The 19,521-nt window shown below is 39.7% G+C and overlaps 1 protein-coding gene across 1 annotated transcript in view; it reads right to left on the bottom strand.

Moving 5' to 3' along the window:
* The window catches only part of usp43a (ubiquitin specific peptidase 43a), a 64,018-nt gene that overhangs the window by 25,632 nt on the left and 18,865 nt on the right, over window positions 1-19,521 (bottom strand). Inside the window, exons 3-6 of the mRNA XM_077525650.1 lie at window positions 9,610-9,701; window positions 4,315-4,407; window positions 988-1,123; window positions 694-838 (exon numbers count right to left, since the gene is read on the bottom strand). Of these exons, the coding sequence (XP_077381776.1) occupies window positions 694-838; window positions 988-1,123; window positions 4,315-4,407; window positions 9,610-9,701 (466 nt within the window). The remainder of the gene's footprint in view (window positions 1-693; window positions 839-987; window positions 1,124-4,314; window positions 4,408-9,609; window positions 9,702-19,521) is intronic.

Genomic DNA, 19,521 nt, shown 5'->3' with positions numbered 1-19,521 from the left:
GGGAGACAACCATCGGCTTGGTGCTGTGTCTGCAGTGAAGCAGACGCCGTATCGGTGCAGACAAAAAGGAAAAGCTCTCGATTAACTGGTTGGGTAAGAGGAGAAGGATGAGATTACTCGGGCATCTGTTTAGGACACCTCCTGGATGCCTCACTTGTGACGTGCTCAGGAGTCCCAGGACATGTGGGAGAGATTCTGACTTTTATGTGTCCTGGAAACATCCCGGACGAGCTGGATGAAGTGGCTTGGGAAAAGAAGATCTGTGCTTCTCTGCATGGGTTCCTGCCCCTGAGACCCAAGCCAGGCAGGGTAAGTCTAAGAAAATGGATGGATGGACCTTTGTCTATTTTTACTCTCTTTTACTGTGTTAAACTTTGTATGCGCTTATTCAAGTGAGATGCTGTTGGAGTAAAAACAAAAATAGTTTTGGATGAGGTGGCACATCAGGTGGCTTTGAGACACCGAGGCAATCAAAGAAGCCGAGGTGCTTTCATGCATAAAGAAGTACAACACACAAATATGCAAATCGAGCTGCCGACACAGAAGGCTAGGTGGGAGTTTCATGAATCTGAATGTGTCTGTGGGAATGCTAGTCAATCAAAATGGGGAAAAAGAGAGAGGCACTACAGGAGAGCATTTGGATGATAAAGGGATGGAGTGATGATGACATGCATATCCTGTTACCATGGGTACCTGAGTGCGGCGCAGAGCCTCCGCGACCGTGCAGAGGCGGCGCTTGAAAGGCGTAGATGACGTCACTGTCAGCGATGGCTGTCAGGTCGTCGTCATCTGAGAAGGAACGCTGGAATCCCGTGGAGTACAACTCGGCCAGAATGACCTGCGCCGGGAGAACCAGATGGGACAACACAAAACCACATTATAATTCTACAACTCTTGAGCTAATGAAACTGGAGTTAGCGATACTATAATTCCATTTCAGAGATCCATAACACAAATATGGAGCAGATAGGTGCAAATGAAAAGCACCTGGTCCGGAGAGATGCCTCCTTCCTCTGCTACCATGGCTCTCAAGCTGGACAGTGAACCAAAGAAAGGCACAGCAAACCCCACTCGCAGATACCGCTGACCCTTGGTGCTGAATACCAGCGTCACACACATTGGCCTGCAAACAAAGAGGCATCTACCTATTGGCACTGAAGGATTTTTATTTTATTTTTTATTTTTTTTAATAAACATCACCAGTGTTGCCACAGTTAACTTGGAAAAAGTAAGAGTTACTCTACTGACGACTTCATTTTAAAAGTAATTAAATTAGATTATAAATAATTATTACTTAGATTCAGCAGATGCCAACAACCGCACTACACATAAAAATGGTTTGCCAATACTTTATTGGAAGTGCATTCTTTAAACTGTCCTATCGGTAAATAGATAAATATTTAAAATAAATAAATAAATAGAGGCCTTTGTTTTCAAAGAATTTTTATAAATTAAAAGAAAATATTTTTGACCTGACATATTAAATTAAAACTTAACATTAATAATATTACATTACATTTTTTAATGTGTTAAATCAACACTGAACTTTGATTATTCATCTTTAGCTGACACAAGCTCAAAATAGTGACTTTATTTCCATCTTGAAAACACAAATCTCTCTGTACTCTAGGGGTGTGAATTGCCTAGTACCTGACGATTCGATTCGTATCACGATTCACAGGTCACGATTCGATTCGATACCGATTAATCCCGATACGAATGGTCACGATTCGATACCGATTAATCCCGATACGAATTTATAAGTCGATTGTTGCGATTTTTTTCCATTCAAATTTAGAAAATACTATCAGTAAATTTGTACATGTACACTGTAAGATTTGTATGAATATATTTATCTAAAACTTGAGGCTTATAACCGTGAGCCACTGTACACAAACAGTTTGCAATCTGTTTCACATTTGAACAGCATTAAAATAAAAATATTAAGGCTTAATGTGCCGTTCATATAACATTCTTCCATGCTCAAGGTGTGAATCCTAAAAAAAAAAAAAAAAAAAAAAAAAAAAAAAAAAAAAAAAAAATTCGATTCTGCCGATTATTTAATCGATTCGATGTAGTATCGCGATATATCGCCAAATCGATTTTTTTTTTTTAACACCCCTACTGTCCTCCATTGTTGTTTATGTCGATGGCTGCTTAGTATGTACTTGTGAGTTGTCTACATGATGAAAATGTGATTTGCCGTATGACACTACTAAGTTGATGGAATCCCAGCAGCCATTTCATAATTTACAGTAGTTCATTTTGTGCCTTTAGTTGGGTATTGTTTGTCTCTCATCAATCATCTATATTCTTATTTGTTGACTATTAAATTAGTTGCATGCACCGTGAGCGACTGTTGTGTTTATTGACCTCCCTCTTTATTTATTGACCTCGCTTCTGCAAGCTAGTCATGATTGTCTGTTACCTATTCGGGTTGCTTGACATGATATCAAGATACAAAGGAGAAGCTCTGTTATATTGATTTTGTTTCTTTAAAAGTACAGAAGATACTTGAAGCAATGGTTTGAGGTGGTCAAATGTTGGTCAAAGGTTTTCACTCCTTTGTCATCAATGGTGAAACTGAAATTAACGTACACCAGAGATTTGAATGAAGCAGGTGCTTCCTTAAGTTTGTTTCTTCATCTGGTGCTACACTTTGAAGCTGGACACAGACGGTAGGTACTGGTTTTACAGAGAACTGTGGCATCCCCTTTGCGGACTGAATGATGGAATTTTTCATGACTGGAAAAGGGAGGTGTCTGATGCACGCTGCAACTAATTGGGGCTTAGCTTCTATTAGAAATATGGCTGGTTCTGGAGGAAATGTAGTATATCAGCATTGCTACACATATGTCCAAAAACGATTCTGATTTCTTGGCCCCGGAGGACACCACTGGCGACATAAATCATGTTGGCATTTGTTTTTGCACAACAGAGGCAGTTAACTTGATTGAATCATAAAGAATTCAACACAACAAAACATTCCACAGAATTAGGAAGATGTGCCATGTTGTACATTTTAATATGTTTTGAAATGGAACACATTTTTTGGAGGTATTAGTGTGCTGTTGTACAAAATCCAATTTCACCGGTACGGATAATCGAATTTGTCTGAGTGTGACTTCATATCTAATTGGATTATTCTCACATCTCTTCACAAGTCAACGCTAGAATGTGTTAGGAGGGAGGACATTATGTGTTGTTGTTTTAATAATGTAGGATACCGCCGGATGAGACAGCAATATGAGAAATAAAACGGGATGAGAGTGCAGGATGACTTTTGAGAGCAACAGGAAATGGAGACCATCTTTGAACACCTTGTCTCATTATAGCTTTGAGCTAGTGGACTAATATTGGAATTCATCACACCGTTGTGTATTCCTTTAACACTCCTTGAATGCTTAGATTCATAGTATCACACTTCACATGCCTGTTTGTGCAAAGTGTTTGCCTGTCCTAAGATCCTCACAACATACGTTATTTGTGGACGTTTTTTTTGTGGATATTTGGAGATGATTTTGTTTTAGTACATCCAAAGCCCCTATTTCCACAAAGCAGTAAGGCTTGGTTTTGAATTGTATTATTGGTATTGGTATTATCTGCAGCATACAGGCATCAGCACCCTGCTGCTAGCCTGCTCATGCTTTCGGGACCTCAGACTCCGCATGACGTCGACTTAAATACTGCTTCAGCAGGAGCATGGAATCACACCAGCCTGTATGAGAGCCACAGTAGCTGTGTTTTGTGTAATCAAAGGGACCGCATGTTGTCAGAGTGGATGCAATTCTGTCAGTCTCAGTGTGGTCTGTCAGCATGAGGTGTGAAACAAGGACACATTTATTAGGCATGAATGTAGAAAATTTAACAGTGCATTAGTCAGCTGTATGCATCTTCTACACAGCTAGTCATAATATATAAGAATGACTCTTGAATCATCAATAAATTCCACATAGTACAACCTATTAAAACAGGAATCGGGAAAAGTTATACGAATAAGGCAGAACCATGATATTAGACTGGAATTACACAGCAGGTCCAAGCACCCAATTCTGAATTCAATGCCTTTGTTTGTATGCATTTCAAGTGACAACATGGAGTAAGAATTAATACGAAAACACAACTAAAAAAAAATATATATATTCCACCAATAATTTGAATGAGGGTAATGGCCATTGTCCATGTATCTCCAATGCCCCAATTAGCAATTATTTTGCTTATTAAATAACAGACATGGCTCTAATGTATCTACAGTATTTATTTATTTTTTACAGTGAGTGTTGGAGTTGTAATTGTGTTTTTTTCATACATTACCTGGTTTGTCGCAGAGGGATGGGTAGGGAGATGCATAAAAAGGGGTCAAAGGTGTTGCTCTGCTTAAGGCAATGAGGGCAAGTCAGAGATGACCTGGGGAGAAAAGAAGAAAAGGTCAACAAGATTTGACTTTTACCTAATAAAATATTTCTATTTTTAATCCAAGAATATAATTTACCTATTATAGAAAAATATATATATTTCCTCAAATGGTGCTTGGGGGCATTAAGTTACTCAAACTGGAGATGTGGGAAGGTGCCTATATGGGAGAAGCCTTATTTGTGTTTCATTCCAAAATAATCAATGAGGCAATTTATGAGGTCTCTGCAAGAAATTCTTCTAAAAAGTACAGTAAGACTCCGCACTTCATCTGAGAGTGTAATTACTGCTGTTTTGGTTGGCAACAGTTCAAATAGACTTCAACAACAGTGTCTGTTAGCTCAGATAATTACAGTTACTACGATTTGTTTCCTGATGGGTAAAAAGAAAGCTATAATTAAAATTAACAGAATGGGCTGCTACATGTTATAGGATAATGCGTTTGTCTTTGGACGTGGCGAAGCAGCATGTGGATCATTGCCCAAGTTTTTTTTTTTTTCTTTTCATACTCTCTGATCCAAGTAATAGTCAACAATTGTACGTTTGATATTGCCACGCCTAAGTGTGTTTAGTACAAGTGGGACAGCAGCTGTTGTGTTAGTCAGAAGCCCTTGTCTACTGCATCTGCCCGGTCCAACTGCTTCTCTTTCTCGCAAGGAATAAACTAGAAAGACAATTCCGGTGTTTATTACAGTAATAATACACTAAAAAAATATTGCCACAGAACAGAAGAATTTATTTATCTCAGGTGGATGACTCACCCAGCAACTAATTGGGACACACCATCTATTAGAAGGATGACCACTATTTTGAGGAATATCACATGACATAATTTGTATTTGCCAGGACACCATTTTGCCATTACTGTACTGCATGACACTTTTTCTGGTGCATTTGAGTCCACTGTCACAAGGTTCATATCCTTTAAATCTTGCATGGAAGTGTCCATTAGGGAGTAGAAATCACTTGCATACACAATGTTGGCCCGATGGACCAAATGATATAAAGTAACAGCACAGACACAAAATCCTCTTATGTGTGGCGTCAGCGTGCAAGATACAAGTTCATAGTCTGGTAATTTGCATGCACCACAGTGTGGATGAGAATCCTTGAATTAGGCCATCTGGATATGCAGTTAAGCAACAACAACAAAAATGTGCTGCTGTTCTGATCTTGAACACCAAACAAAAACAAGACCAGATGATCAGTTGTATAAAAAAAAATAAAATAAAAAATCATCTCTGGATGATGAGGGCAGCAGAGGCATCTGAGGTCGATAGGGAAACAAAAGCGACTGAGCAAAGAGACACAAAGGCAGCGACAACAAAGTGTAGGGGACCGCAGCGGGGCTGTGGGCATTAAATATGAACACAAGGTCGGGCACGGGACAGCCAAGTTGACAAGGAGAGAGCAAAGAGGAAAGTGGAAAAAAGACACAAGCGCTCACACTCACTCCATCATTATCATCATCCAAATTTTATTAGAAAGATCCACAGTAATCAGTGATGGTAAATTTATTGAATACATCACTAGTTTATTAGAAATTGAGATTATTATAATTAAAATTTAATCCACAAAGCTAAAGTGCCAAAATGAAACCACTGACTTGAAGACTATAGAGGAGAAGATGTTCGCCATCACCAGAGGCTAATTTAACCCTTTACCCCATCTATAAAGCTATCACCTGTAATGGCCTAGATACACCAATCCGATGTCTGCCAAATGTGACCGACGCCAACACCCTGCGACGTCGGCACGATGTAAATACACACCGCAACGACCCCGACAGCATGCATGAGAAGTAATTCCCCTCCATACCATCGGCGGCGATAGTCATTATTCTTAAAGGCAACCGGAAACCTCTTTATATTAAAACGTAAACAATGCATATCGGTGACTTTTCTCTCATGTCCTCCCACGTGAATGAAACACTCCAGATTTTGCACAGTATCGTATAAAAGTAAATCCTACCTGCTATCGCCAGTCGTGTCCCCATGTCATGCCATAGTTCGGCTTTCATACCTTTGTCGGCATAACCTTTAACGGTAATATCATACAATGCCAGTCTCTCTTGAACCAAAGAGACAAAGTCATCTTCCCGATCTTCTGTCCAGACTGACACTGTACGTTCAAATGCGGAGGGTACAGCAGGGTGACGATATGCAAAATCAGGGGAAAAAAAGAAAGAAAAAAAAAAAAGAGGTCCAGGCGTTCCATCAGTACTGTTTAACCACGTTCGTCACTTCCTCTTCTTGCCCCGTGCGCTGATTCGCTAGCTAACAGTCAATCACAGCGACCAAATGCCCAAAAGTCGATTCATCATGTCGAATTTGCTGGAAACGCCACCCCAACATATTCCTACTCGATCCGACTTTACGCCAGTAATTTATACACTGATCAGACGTCGCATGGCATCAGCCCAATGCTGTCCGACTCCCGACGTCGGATTGGTGTATCTCGGCCTTAAGATTTGCGGAATTCAGATCCATGTGGACACGCCACCAAATATTCCCAGATTCTGGTCGATCTTCACACAACTGCTAAGAGCAGAGAAAATAAGCTGGTTGTTATGAACGCCTCACTCAGACACAATTATAGATAAGATTATAGATAGCTGGTTGTTTAATTTCACACTTGATAGGTGGACAGGCACTCCAGACAACTATTTGTTTCTGAGAAATTAAAAAATACATTTTATGTTCTGAGGCTGCTCTATCTGGCACAAGGTGTATTGAATTTGTTTAGTGCATAACGAATTTAAGACAATAATCAAGACATTCTGAAGAAAAATGTACTGACGTGTCAGAAAGCTTTATCCCATACTGTTACTTTAAATCAGTAAAAGAAATAGATACAACTAACTCAATGTTTGAGATGATTTCTCCTCCATCCACAAGCCCATCCGTCATACATGTTATATAAACTTGTTTAGAGCTAGATGACGTCTTGGAGACAACAGGCCATTAAAAATAGACACCACAAAGTCAGGGTGACAGACAGAGAGGAGGAGCGAGGCCCTGACAAAGATGCATTCAAACACAAGCGCGGAGACACGGCGAGCGCCGACTCCCACGTCGGCAGCCCAATGCACAAGACAGCGCGGGCTCTAATCGCAAACATTTATTCAGATCACAGGACTCAGCTGACTCCCTCTGAGGAGCATCTATGGAAGATATGAAAGGAACGGGGAAAGAAGATGAGAGGAAGGGAGACCAATTGAACAAGAAGGAAGAGATTGAGTGACAGTCGCAGGTCGATGAATACGACACAAACAAAACTCAATAAATGAAATTGCTCTATTGTTACAAATAGCTGCCTGCAACTGTCGATCACAGCACCGAGATATGTTGACAGCAAATGATTAGAAACAAGATGAAAATGAAGTGACCATGGTCCGAATAAGCAGAACAGGGAAAGGATGGATGGATGGATGGATGGATGGTTTCATTGTTTTCAGTTGCTATGTAATATGAGTATTAGTGGGGCTGTCTTGTCCAATAATCTTGTTTTAATTCATGCCTTTTTGTCACCAATAATTAACGAAACTATTATTGGAGCAAAACAGATAGTCGAAGAGGTAATCAAGCTAAGCAGTAGTTTGTGTGGCCCAAAAGCTTACCTAGCTAAAGAGCTGGCTCAAGCACAAAGTCTAGCACTAAAATAGCCAAAAGGTTAGCCTTGCAATGTAGCCATCTAGCAGTTATTACAACATGGCGATAACTGAGCAGTTAACATGCCAACGGAGGTAGGATAGCAATTATCCTAGCAGGAGCTAGCCTAGCATTTAGCTTTGTAATTTAGACAACCAAGCAGTTAGTCTAGCAACAGAAATAGCAGCGCAACTAACATAGCCGTATCAGTTAGCCTAGCACGTAGCTAGCCAAGCAGTTAGTTTACAAAAGGAGCTAGCCTCGTAGTTAGCCTAGCAATGGTGACAGCCTGGGTTAGATTGTTTATTATTTTAATTAGGAATTTTGCTTATTAATAATCAGTGATAGTTTCATGAAAACATCACACTGGTTTACTTTACAACAGCTTTTTAGTTGAATTATGTAAATGTTCCAGACGTGCCCTCATTTTCTCCATTTGAAACAAGCATGTGTTATTTTTACACACAAAAGACTCTAGTACAGCTATGCGGGCTATACTGTGAGTGAAAAGTAAAATGGAAATGATTATCTATTCAGATATTGTAAACTGGTCCTGAAGAAACCCTCTCAGTCAAATAGAGGTGTTGGAAAAAAAATAAAACATTTCTTCAGTGTTCACCAATGTTGCGACTCTTGCAGTACACGATAAGCTTGTTAGCTGTGACGCTAAGGCAGCTAATCAGTGACAGAATGTCCAACTGTTTGAGAGCTCCAACTCGCTACCGCTGTGGACTTAACAAGAGCTGTCATTCAAACAAGTGATTACAAACCTACTGTGTGTGTGTTGCTCCTTTCACTGCTTTATCTGACGATTGAATGCTTACAAAGTATTGGATTATAATAAGGAGGATTTCTCCCCCCAGCTCAAATGTGACTCTTGTGCTTTTCTGTTTGTTTTTCTGGCATGCCACTTCACCTCCAATAGAGGGCAGTGGAACCATCGCTTCGAAGACGTATTTCATATTTCAAAGAGTATGAACATTGATGTAAGGTTGCTCATTCTGAAACTACAAGAGTATGAATTGAAACTTCTGAAACCTGATTACATGAGCAACGCTTTATGACTTGCATGTTGGACAGGTTTGTACTTACAATGATGAACATCATAATTTATAATTAAAAGCTGACTGGTTTGCACGTTTGCCTCCCAGTGGTGAGGACGGACGCAAGATCGAGTCCAGGCTTTGGCCTTCCTGGGTGGAGTTTGCATGTTCTCCCCGTGCCTGCGTGGGTCTCTTCCCACATTCCGAAGACATGCATGGCAGGTTGATTGGGTGCTCTAAATTGTCCCTAGGTGTGCTTGTGAGTGTGGATGGTTGTTTGTCTCTGTGTGCCCTGCGATTGACTAGCAACCAGTTTTCTGAGGAGGAAGAAAATGGATGGATAGCCACTGACATTTAATATATTTAGTCATATATGTGAGTGTTCAAAATGGAGCTTGAACTACTGTTGTTAAAGTGAGGGATTGCTAGTCAGCCCCATTTTCAAGGTCAGTTTAAATGCATGACCCAATTGCATATCAAGAGATATCTCTAGATGTTCTTACCTATACTGGGCTTGGAAGTGTTCCTGGACAAAACTGTGGCGGCCTCTGGGCTGCTGCTGCGTGTTGGTCAGGTCCTCCAGTGAGCTGGGCCCCTGGAGACACACGGTAAAGCAGACGTTTAACAGTTTAACCTCTAGATGTTGTACAAATCGGAATTCGACCAACATTTTAGCTCATGAGACCTGATTCTAACAGCACCAAAGAACGAGATGAATTAAATGACCAACGATTATCAGGGTATGTAAAGGAACTTAGATGAAATGTGTCATTTTTAACATCAAGTATCTCGTTTAGCCCAGTTGGGCTGCCTGGACCCACATTTGATTTTCCATGACTGTTGCACGACCTTTTCAGTGACAATCTAGCAGATATGACAGACATGACACGTCCCAAACAGAAATTGTCGGCAAAAATACCCAACCTACTAGCACATGCACTGGTGTCTGGTGTCACGCCATGTGTCACTTTTTATTTAGGTCACTACTTTTCTGACTTATTTCAATCTTTCAGGTGTGGATTCCTACGTGAAAAGTGTCTTCTTGACTGAGAAATTTTGAGAGATGAGTCATACTTGTTGAGTTGATAAGAATCTCCCATTAAGCAAATAACCTGGCAATGGAGATAGCTTGGTGTTAGCTTAGCAAAGGAGCTGTCCCTTGAAAAGAAAATGTCCCAGTAGTTAGTCGAATACACAAAATATCCTGGGCATTACTTTTCATTCTTTCGCTTCACTTCATTTTATTGTAATGAATAGGTCTTCGATTCCCAGCATTACAGTACATTAAAAGATATTGCCTAAAACACTGCTCATCCAGTTATTTCATTCTGCTGTGATCCACAGATAAATCCACTGGCAACAACAAAGAAGTGAAAGCATGGACTTGTCTGTCTTTACTAGGGATTTGGAAAGCACTGGCAGAGTGATAGCTTCCCCCTGGGGATGTCGACACTCTATTCCCTAACACAAGAACATATGTTCTTATCAAATCCCAGCTGATTCCCTGTGGCGGGCGTTCATGTGGGACACTACTCGGCGTGCCTTTGCCGCTCGCTGGTGAGTGCGTGGGAGTTTGGCGAGCAGTCAGGCTGCTTATTTGGAGATGTCTATATGTGGCACAACAAAAATGAGAGGTACACTGGCCTGGAAATAGACCAAAACGAAGCCCTCCGGCAACGACTGCTGTAGCCAAACAGACTTTTCAAGTAGTCATTACGATGGGTGTCAACAGGGATTCTGTACCACTATCCACTTGTCACTGAATATTTTTCAAGCTCCTGCATTCTCTGGCATCCCAATGCTCTTCACACTGGTACCACCTCAAATACTTTTTTCTTTGCTTTTCTTTCGACTGGTCGCCACATCCTTTTCCACCTAAATCTATCTTCTGCAGCATCCTCTCTAAAACCAACTGATCTGATGTCTTCCCTCACTGTCTTACCACAATAACCATTGCTATTGGATGTTGAATCTCGCTATCTCTGCTTCCCATGGCTTCAATCTTCCTAGTCATCCCTAGGTAATGTTGTTCAAATATTCCTACAAAAAAACTAAACTGATATAAAAAAAAAAAAAAAAAAAAGTAATACCTTACCATTGTGCAAATGCTTGGTGTTAGCGTTTCACATGCTGATCAAACTACTCATTTTTTAAAAAATTTTTTTTTACTCTAGTGCACAATTACCCCCATCACTACCCACTGTGGACTAAAATACACATGACTTTTCTTGGCGCATTTCAAAGGAGATTAATAGCTCGCACTTTAAAAAGCAAAGCCCCAAACAATTGTTTGAAAGTAATAAAACAGACCAAGCTTTGAAAAAAGCGTAATTACCTTAAAATGGTACTAGAGGTTTTAGGCAGTTGAAGTGCAAAGTGATGTGGTTATTAGCAGTATCTTGACAAGAACAGAGCACTTTGAAAATAAAACTGAGACGATTTCTGAGGGAAAGCACGAGTCTTTCATTGCCGGTCCATCCGCAGCTCACATTATGCAGTCTGCATCCAACTAGAGACCAGCCTATGTAAAGTGTAGCATTCCCTCGTCCTTTCCACACGGGCATGTAGCAAACCAAAGCCAGCCAGCCAGAGCTGTTCTGGCTGGACCACAAATATAGAACCCTAAAATGTAGGTCATCCAAGGTCGTCCTGGCTATTCTTTTTATTACAAGCCAGTGAACCATCTGCGTGCTGTCAAATCCGTTAAGGTCAAATTCTTATATATTGTGGCTTCGAGCTGTTGCCATCAGATCAATGGTTATCAGTGCAGAGCCATTCAAAAAAGAAGTGGGACAAGTACTTGTTACAGCAGAGTTTGTCAAGAACTGCCTCAGGAGATAAATTGATTTAATTTGGCGCCTTTTCTAACTTGCTTCGAGCAAATCATGCATGTCTTTAACCTTTTTTTTCCACATTAATAGTAGAGGTCAAAGAGAGAAGTTGGAGGGAGAAAGGGAAAGAGAAGGAAATATGGGAAAGCACTGGTGGACAATAACAATGAGCACATGGGCAGACAGATTGTACAGGACAGAGAGATAAGAAGATTCTTTGGAGGCCATCAGTGGAACAAGGACACTGCTCAGGAAACTATGTGGACTCAGAAGTGGTCTTTACTGAGCAGACTGAGCAGTCATACTAATCACATCCCAAAAGAGGATGGACATCGGACAACAATTGGTGTGCAAAATACATAATGTCTCTTACAATGTGGACAGTTATTTATGTCATATACCTAATTCCTGTGATGAATCAAAATGGACAATGCTCAATATGAATTTGTAAACTAAAAAAATGTCAATAATGAAGCTTTGAAAACAATCTGTGTATCAACACTCAGGTTTGACACAAGCATCTCAAATATTTGGTGTGCAGCGCCAGCTAACCTTCCTGAACTCAATTCTGATTTAAAATAACACAAAAAGGAGTGTCCTAGCTTGCCCAGCAATGCAACAGAGCAAACAACAAGGTAATGCGGGGTTAAAATGGCAATGACATCATTCACTTTGGCAACAGCCAGCAATGATGTCCATCTTTTTAATGTTTTTGTTTCAAAATATAGCATTACTAAGGTAAACTTTCTTGCTATTGTTGGCTTAATAATATGTTTTAATACTGTTTTCACTGATGGACGTTGACCTAACAGTAGGAGAAAAAAAAACCCATTATGATGTAATATTTTGTCATGATTACTAATTTGCAAATGATGGGCACAGAGTAAGCACCAAGAGATGAGACTGATGCATGCATAGACAGTGAGTCAAAAAGAAGAGGAGCGGTTGTTGGGGGTGTGGGTGTGGTGGGCTTATGGGACGTCATTTGTCGGTCTCCATCCATTTAAACAAAATGCTGTCGGGGCAGTAAAGCGGCTGACTCAAAACAATCCTTTCAATTGTGGATGGCTGCTGTTAATTTGGTCTATTCATGAGGGGCTTACAGGAACAAGATGGCCGGTGAGATAATGATAGAAAGCACAGGCATTTGAAACCCTGCTCTACCCTCTGGCCCGCTGTGTTCTACCGCTCCATCGCACAATTTTTTCCAATATTTATAGACCGCACTTGCTAAGACAAAAGGCAAATAGCACCGCAGTGCTCTTAGGCGCCATTCCTTGGTGAAATCTGCCAGTTTCATTTCAGAGCGGAGCGCAGTGAGACCTGCCACTCTGGCTGTTGCCATGGAGATGTCTGTCTGGCCAAAAACAAAAGGCAAGAAAAGAAATTAGGCAGCCTCAGACAAGAGTCGCAGGCTCGGCAAGCATGGGAGAGAGCTGGCCCAGTGTGGACAGGCTCATTGCCAGCGATACAAGACCAAACAATCTGAGGACATCAGTTGTGACGAGTGAAAGGATTGATTAGCCTCTCAAGAGGACTGAACAACTCAAGTATGTGATTTCGGCTGACCTTTAATTTGCGAAGAGAATATGGAGCAGCAATGTAGATGTTGCCTGAAGGCACTGACGTAGCCTGATTGATCTTCATAGATTCTTTGTCATAAAAATGTGCTTGTAGTTCATCACTCGTCATTGGCTTCATGGGGTTTGTCAGCGCCCACTGGTCTCAATTCTCTCCCAATATTCTTCAGACTTGGCAAGGGTAAAAGCCATCCACCCCAATGTTAGAAAACAGTGAAGGCTGCAAAGCCAAACAATTTGGAATACAGCTAAATCTTGACTTGTTTAATTCCTTCTGTGGACAAGCTTGTGATTCAATTTACTTGTCCATAAAACCAATTTTCTCCACTAAAATGAATTAAACTATTCTAACCCACCCAAAAACATTTTTTTTGTTATGCATTAACAAAATCGAAATTGAAATTAATGTTAATGTAAATCCCTTTAAAACAGCTGATTTTTTTTTTTTTAATGCGTGCCTAACGCATGACCCTTATTTGGTGCAACTTGTCCGTAATTCAGGAAGTCCAGTAGCAAGTTCGCAACACAGCTGATGCATCCTGGTATGAATTACTTCACAACTGCAGCCAATATACACAACTTGTAGAGGAGCTTTTGGACTGTCAAGCACCAACACCTATTCCTGCTTTGAGAGTAGGCATGGACCGATATACTGTATTAGATTTTCTGTATGATAACCGTAAGCAAAAATATTACGGTATTGTGGTTTTAAAATGACAGTTCTAAAATGACTTTAAAAAAAAAAAAATATATATATATATATATATATATATATATATATATAGAGAGAGAGAGAGAGAGAGAGAGAGAGAGAGAGAGAGAGAGAGAGAGAGAAAGAGAGAATAATTCAATGCACATTTAAGTCAATACGAATCAATGGCTCAATGTCTATTAACTGTATAGTAATACATATCTATTAGGCTGCATTTTATTATCCCATTCCACCTGTCCACAAGCATCAGATAATCACAACCATTTAAGTGTAGTGTTAATACAGACAAACCTGGTAATGCGGGTGTGGCAGATTGAATAAACAGTAAATGAAACAAGAAAACCAACCTGCGTCTTGGTAGCAGTTCGTAAGCACACCAGCAGGACCAGTTCCGCTATCAACACAGCAGATGACCGACAGTAATGAGTGTGGGAAAAAAAAAATTGAGAGAAATGCTACTTAGAATTTGTGGATATTTCATCCCTTTTCGCTCCTTGCCTGTCACAATTGGTAAAGGGAGACAAAAAGGTACAAATAAAAGCAATCAAGTTTCTTTATCCGTGTTTTTTTTTTTTTTTTTTTTTTCCCTCAGCAAAAACAACTTCTTGGCTAAAGGCTGATTTTGTCATTCACATCAACATAAAATGTGTCATTGTAGGGTTAGGACAGGGAAATCTTCAAATCAGATGCAGTTTTTAAAGAAGGTTTATAAATCCAGCGTGACATCTTTTTATAGATAAGCAGAGGAACATTACAAGGGAAAAATGAAACAAGTTGTACAGTAATAGTGTACAGTATCATAGTTTGGTCTGTAATATGTCAGGAAAAATCCATTGTTTTCCTATGTGAAAAGAAGATGCTTGCAAATGTGTTATTTTGATTGAACACAGTCTACTTTTATAGAGGACTATGTAAATAATACAATATTGACTGCTAAGAGTCTGAAATTGGAGGAGATGGGCAATTTTAAGTTAATCAAGGTCTCTAAACCAATTAATAGATTATCAAAATCATTGTTGTTTAATTTGGTAATAGATTAATTGATGCACCACTAAAATAACGTCACTTTTAGAAATGTGGCAATAACAACGATGGCGAACAGATGCATCGCAATAATACAAATCCTCTGAATCGATTCACCTCCTGACCAATTGCTTTGTGTGTGTCGCATTGGAATGACAAAAGCCGCACGACCAACACACAACAATATAGCGACAAAAGCAAGCAAAAATATTTGATGCCAGCACCTTCAAGTTTTAAATTTGTTGACATGGATTCTCCTGTAAATCCAGAACACAAGAAATAGACAATAGTAAGGTATTTTGTAAGCTGTACCAGTCCATAATATATCAACAGAATTTCCAGGACATGGGAAATATTATTTGAGGTTACAACAGCATTGTGCAAATATTTATATCAAACTGAATCAAATCACATCATAAAGAATCAAAAGTGAACTGGATTGCGGGGTTCTTAACAATATCCAGCTCTAATTTAGAGTCTCCAGTTAAAGTATCCAGATAAAACCCATGCAAGCACAAGGAGAACATGTAAACTCCAAACACACAGAAATACCATAGCCCGGATTCAAACCCACAACCTCTAAACGTCGCCCACAGAAAAAATATGCTGTGTAAAAATAACCCAGGTCCACATGACTGTGGGCAAGAGGATTTATCGACTACTGTGAAGATGATATGTAGGAAAAGGAATTGTCTTCACTATATGAGAGAGTATTACATCAGATCCTTCACCCTAAATTCGTGTTTACTTTCCTGCTGCGATAAATGTAGAACCAAAAGTAAAGTAGCAGCAGCAAGTAGAAAAATGTTGCAATTTATTTTTGGAAATAGTCACTGGAATACCACATTTGTACCTGAGTAGTATTTCACTTCTATTTACTTAAAAACAAATCTAGCTTCTGCTATGGTTTTATGATTCATTGAAAGGCCTAAAATGTCTTCAAAAAAATAAGGGCTGCAGGCGATGGTGGGGTGGATAAAAAAGGACCACAGTAAGTACCAACCCCCATCCATCTACTTTTCTTTCCTTTCAATCAAGTCTGTCTACTCTTCTCTCAGTGAGGACACAAAAGCTCATCTTCCAAATGTCTATTTAAAGAAATACCAATTGCTTGAATTAAACATTTCCTTCCAGGACTTTGGATCATCCGTTAAAAGCCTTCCCGGGTAAATGCTATTTGGCAGTGGAGTGTCAATGATGCCCACTCTTACAGTGGCCACTGTAATGGGGTCACATGCATACATGCATGCATATAAAATAACCCAGGAAAAGATCAGGGCAGAGCAACCACACACATATAGAGAGAGCAAACACAAGGTAAGGTTAATACAAGGACACTGTTTTCAGAAAATTACTAAATTATTTTCCTGGAAAAGCACTATAAAGAACTTTGTATTCTTTATACTTGACTTGAAAGGCAAGTAGATCCATTGTATTATAAGAGGTGTAGCGACATGCCTTCTTCTCGTCACATTCCTTGCCTCTGAATCTGAAAGCCACATTGAACAATTGTATTCTTTCAACTCTGTATGAGCATTTGAAACGAGTGAGACACTTGGATGAGTGTAATGGGGCCAACCTTTGTGGGGACATGGTTCTTCCTGCAGAGGGGAGAGAGGTACAGTGACCGACTGCTCTCAATTTGGTTGTTAATGTAATCTATCTACTTGTGTTGCATGGTATATCAACAACGTACAGGTTTTTCAACCCAACTGATTTACATTCAAATACAGTTTGAGAGCACTCGTCCTCATGACAGCTCACAATAATCTGTATTGGTTGATAACAAAACCAAATCCATCATCTTAAGGTCTCACCTAATATCCACCAACTTTACAAACGGTTTCTCTAAAATTCAGCTTTATCAAGTGGATTCTTACTCACTTTTGATTGACACAAAGATGCAATATCTTTCATACGCCATTGTACCGGCAGCATGTTGCCAATTAAATGCTCTCTTTAATTAATCATTTAATCATTTCCCGGGGAGAGAAATTTGTCTAACTTAATTAACTTTGAAAAACGACTTCTGAGGTTGAACAACAAATCCTGCCAGAGAGATTATCTTGTTAATTGAACAGAAAGCCAAGGAGACAGCAATTAAATGATGCAGACCATTGGCTATTACACCAGTCAGTGATGCTTAATGAAGCTTATTTTATGCCTTAAATGCTACACAACTGTTTCCCATTAGATGTATGTTCAGTTCAGAAACAAAATCAGTCATTGGTTTTAATTGTTTTGAAAGTAATTACATTTACTCCTAACAGGGCTAATAGAGAAAAGGACAATAATATCACACAGCTAGGACAATCTGTCCTAAATATATTATGCAAAATGGCATGGATAAGCTATTTATGGATGGTATTTCAAAACTACTTTTTATCCTTGTAAGTTTTAGTGAAGGTTCTCAGTGTTACCTCTACCACAGGTAACTTAAAAAAAATCTTTGGGACTGTTGCAACTCAAACTGTTCCTTGTCTCTTTTCACATGAGTAGATATGTTTAATTTTTCATATCTCCCTGCCGTGTTGGCATTTCATCGACAGCAGGTGGGTCGGATCGCTGCAGATTCCTCCCGTCCGGTTAGATATATCAGATTTGCAGTCAGTAATAGTATTTGCAGTGATTTACAAGATTGTCTAAATCAATGTTTCAATGATTTTTTACTTCCGAATTGCTATTTACCATAGATAAACATACTTTACTTTTGGGGTAAAAAAAAAAAAAAAAAGAAAAAAAAAAGATTGCTAACCTTTTAAATTAAACGTGCAGTGAGGTTTATCCACATTCTATTCAACATAAAGTACATTTGAAATAGCTCTTCCAAAAAGATAATCTGCATCCTATAAATTTAACCCAAAAAATTTAAATGTTAACCATAGCCGTTCATCACACTCATTAAGTCAACCAAGGAGATCCACTGACACTTGTGAGAATTGACACATTGATTTAGTCCAAGGTCAATGTTAACAAGAGCAATCTACTGTGCAATATATGCATCCAAGCCCACACTAGCATCCATATCATACAACCGCAAGCAGCAAAGTTGCAAGTAGTGATGGTCTGAGGAGAAGCATTCAGTCATTCATCCCTCACTGGCTGATAAGTCAAGACATTATGCCAGGAAAGTAGGTTTAAAAAAAAAAAAAAAGATACTTGAATGGGCTAAGTGAATCTTGGATGAAGCCAGAAGGCAGAAATGTATGCTGAGAGTAATTTCACAAAGCTCCAGTTTTATTTGAAAGTTTCTTCCATTCCAGACTTGTCCTGGTTTAATCCCTTAAGAAGAGGGTAGGAGGGCAATGGGGAGGGGAATTACGTGACCCGTCCATTCCAGCCAGAGACTGTTTCACCATGATAAAAAGTTTACAAAATCACCTTCTAAACGTTGGCTTTCATCATTCTTCCTTGTCACTCATTTTAAAAATAAGAACAACAGTTTGAACTGTTCTTTCATTATAACGGCAAAAAAAGAATCCCTTGGTTGTCTCTTTCAAGTGTTCTCACTCTCCATCTCTATCGGTAGGAATTTGCGGCATCTCAGAAATGCCACAAGCAGTTACAATCAAGACACTGGCCAAGTGAGGCAAGGTTATGCTTCTCTGAGTTTACCTGTCATTGGTGAGTGGCTGGGCATGAGATCGCTTGATTGATGGAACACATTTTAAACCCTAAATAACCCTAAACCACCTCATTAGTGGTCAATAACACTGGTAGTATTATAAAAATGTGGCCACACACTAAAATGAAAGGACAATTAAAGTAAATAATTTTGCTAGCATTAAGAACACATTAACTGTGTTTTAACAGCTATATTGCATTTTCAACAAACGAACTGCAAACTGTTTGCTTTCTGTCTTTCAGCTCATTGATGCGGTTACAGCTTACAAGCATCAGCACACACCAGTATGTAACACTGCTGCTTGTCAGTTGACTTGTCTCATTCATCGACATTTGCCCTCTCGCCGTTCCCTCCCCTGGAGAACACGGGCCAAACTCTCATGGAGAGCTATCAAACTCACTATTTCTGTCCATGTCGATAAGAGGCCTCGCTGGCTGCTTCTACCGCGTTTTTCAGTGACCCGATTTTCAAAGTCTCCGCATTTGGCTTCGGGGGCCAGAATATTACAACCCTCCACCCCTCCATCCCGTCACAGTTAACCCCCCCTGCGGCATAAAAGGGCCAAAGCACTATCGACATTTAAAACGGAATAATGCATACATAATGCCTGGACGCTGGTGTGGTGTTGCACTGGCAAACCACTG

Source organism: Festucalex cinctus, chromosome 6, assembly GCF_051991245.1.
Source record: "Festucalex cinctus isolate MCC-2025b chromosome 6, RoL_Fcin_1.0, whole genome shotgun sequence".
NCBI classification, from domain to species: Eukaryota; Metazoa; Chordata; class Actinopteri; order Syngnathiformes; family Syngnathidae; genus Festucalex; species Festucalex cinctus.
Note: the sequence above shows the minus strand (reverse complement) of the source record. Positions and strands in the feature narration are given on the sequence as shown.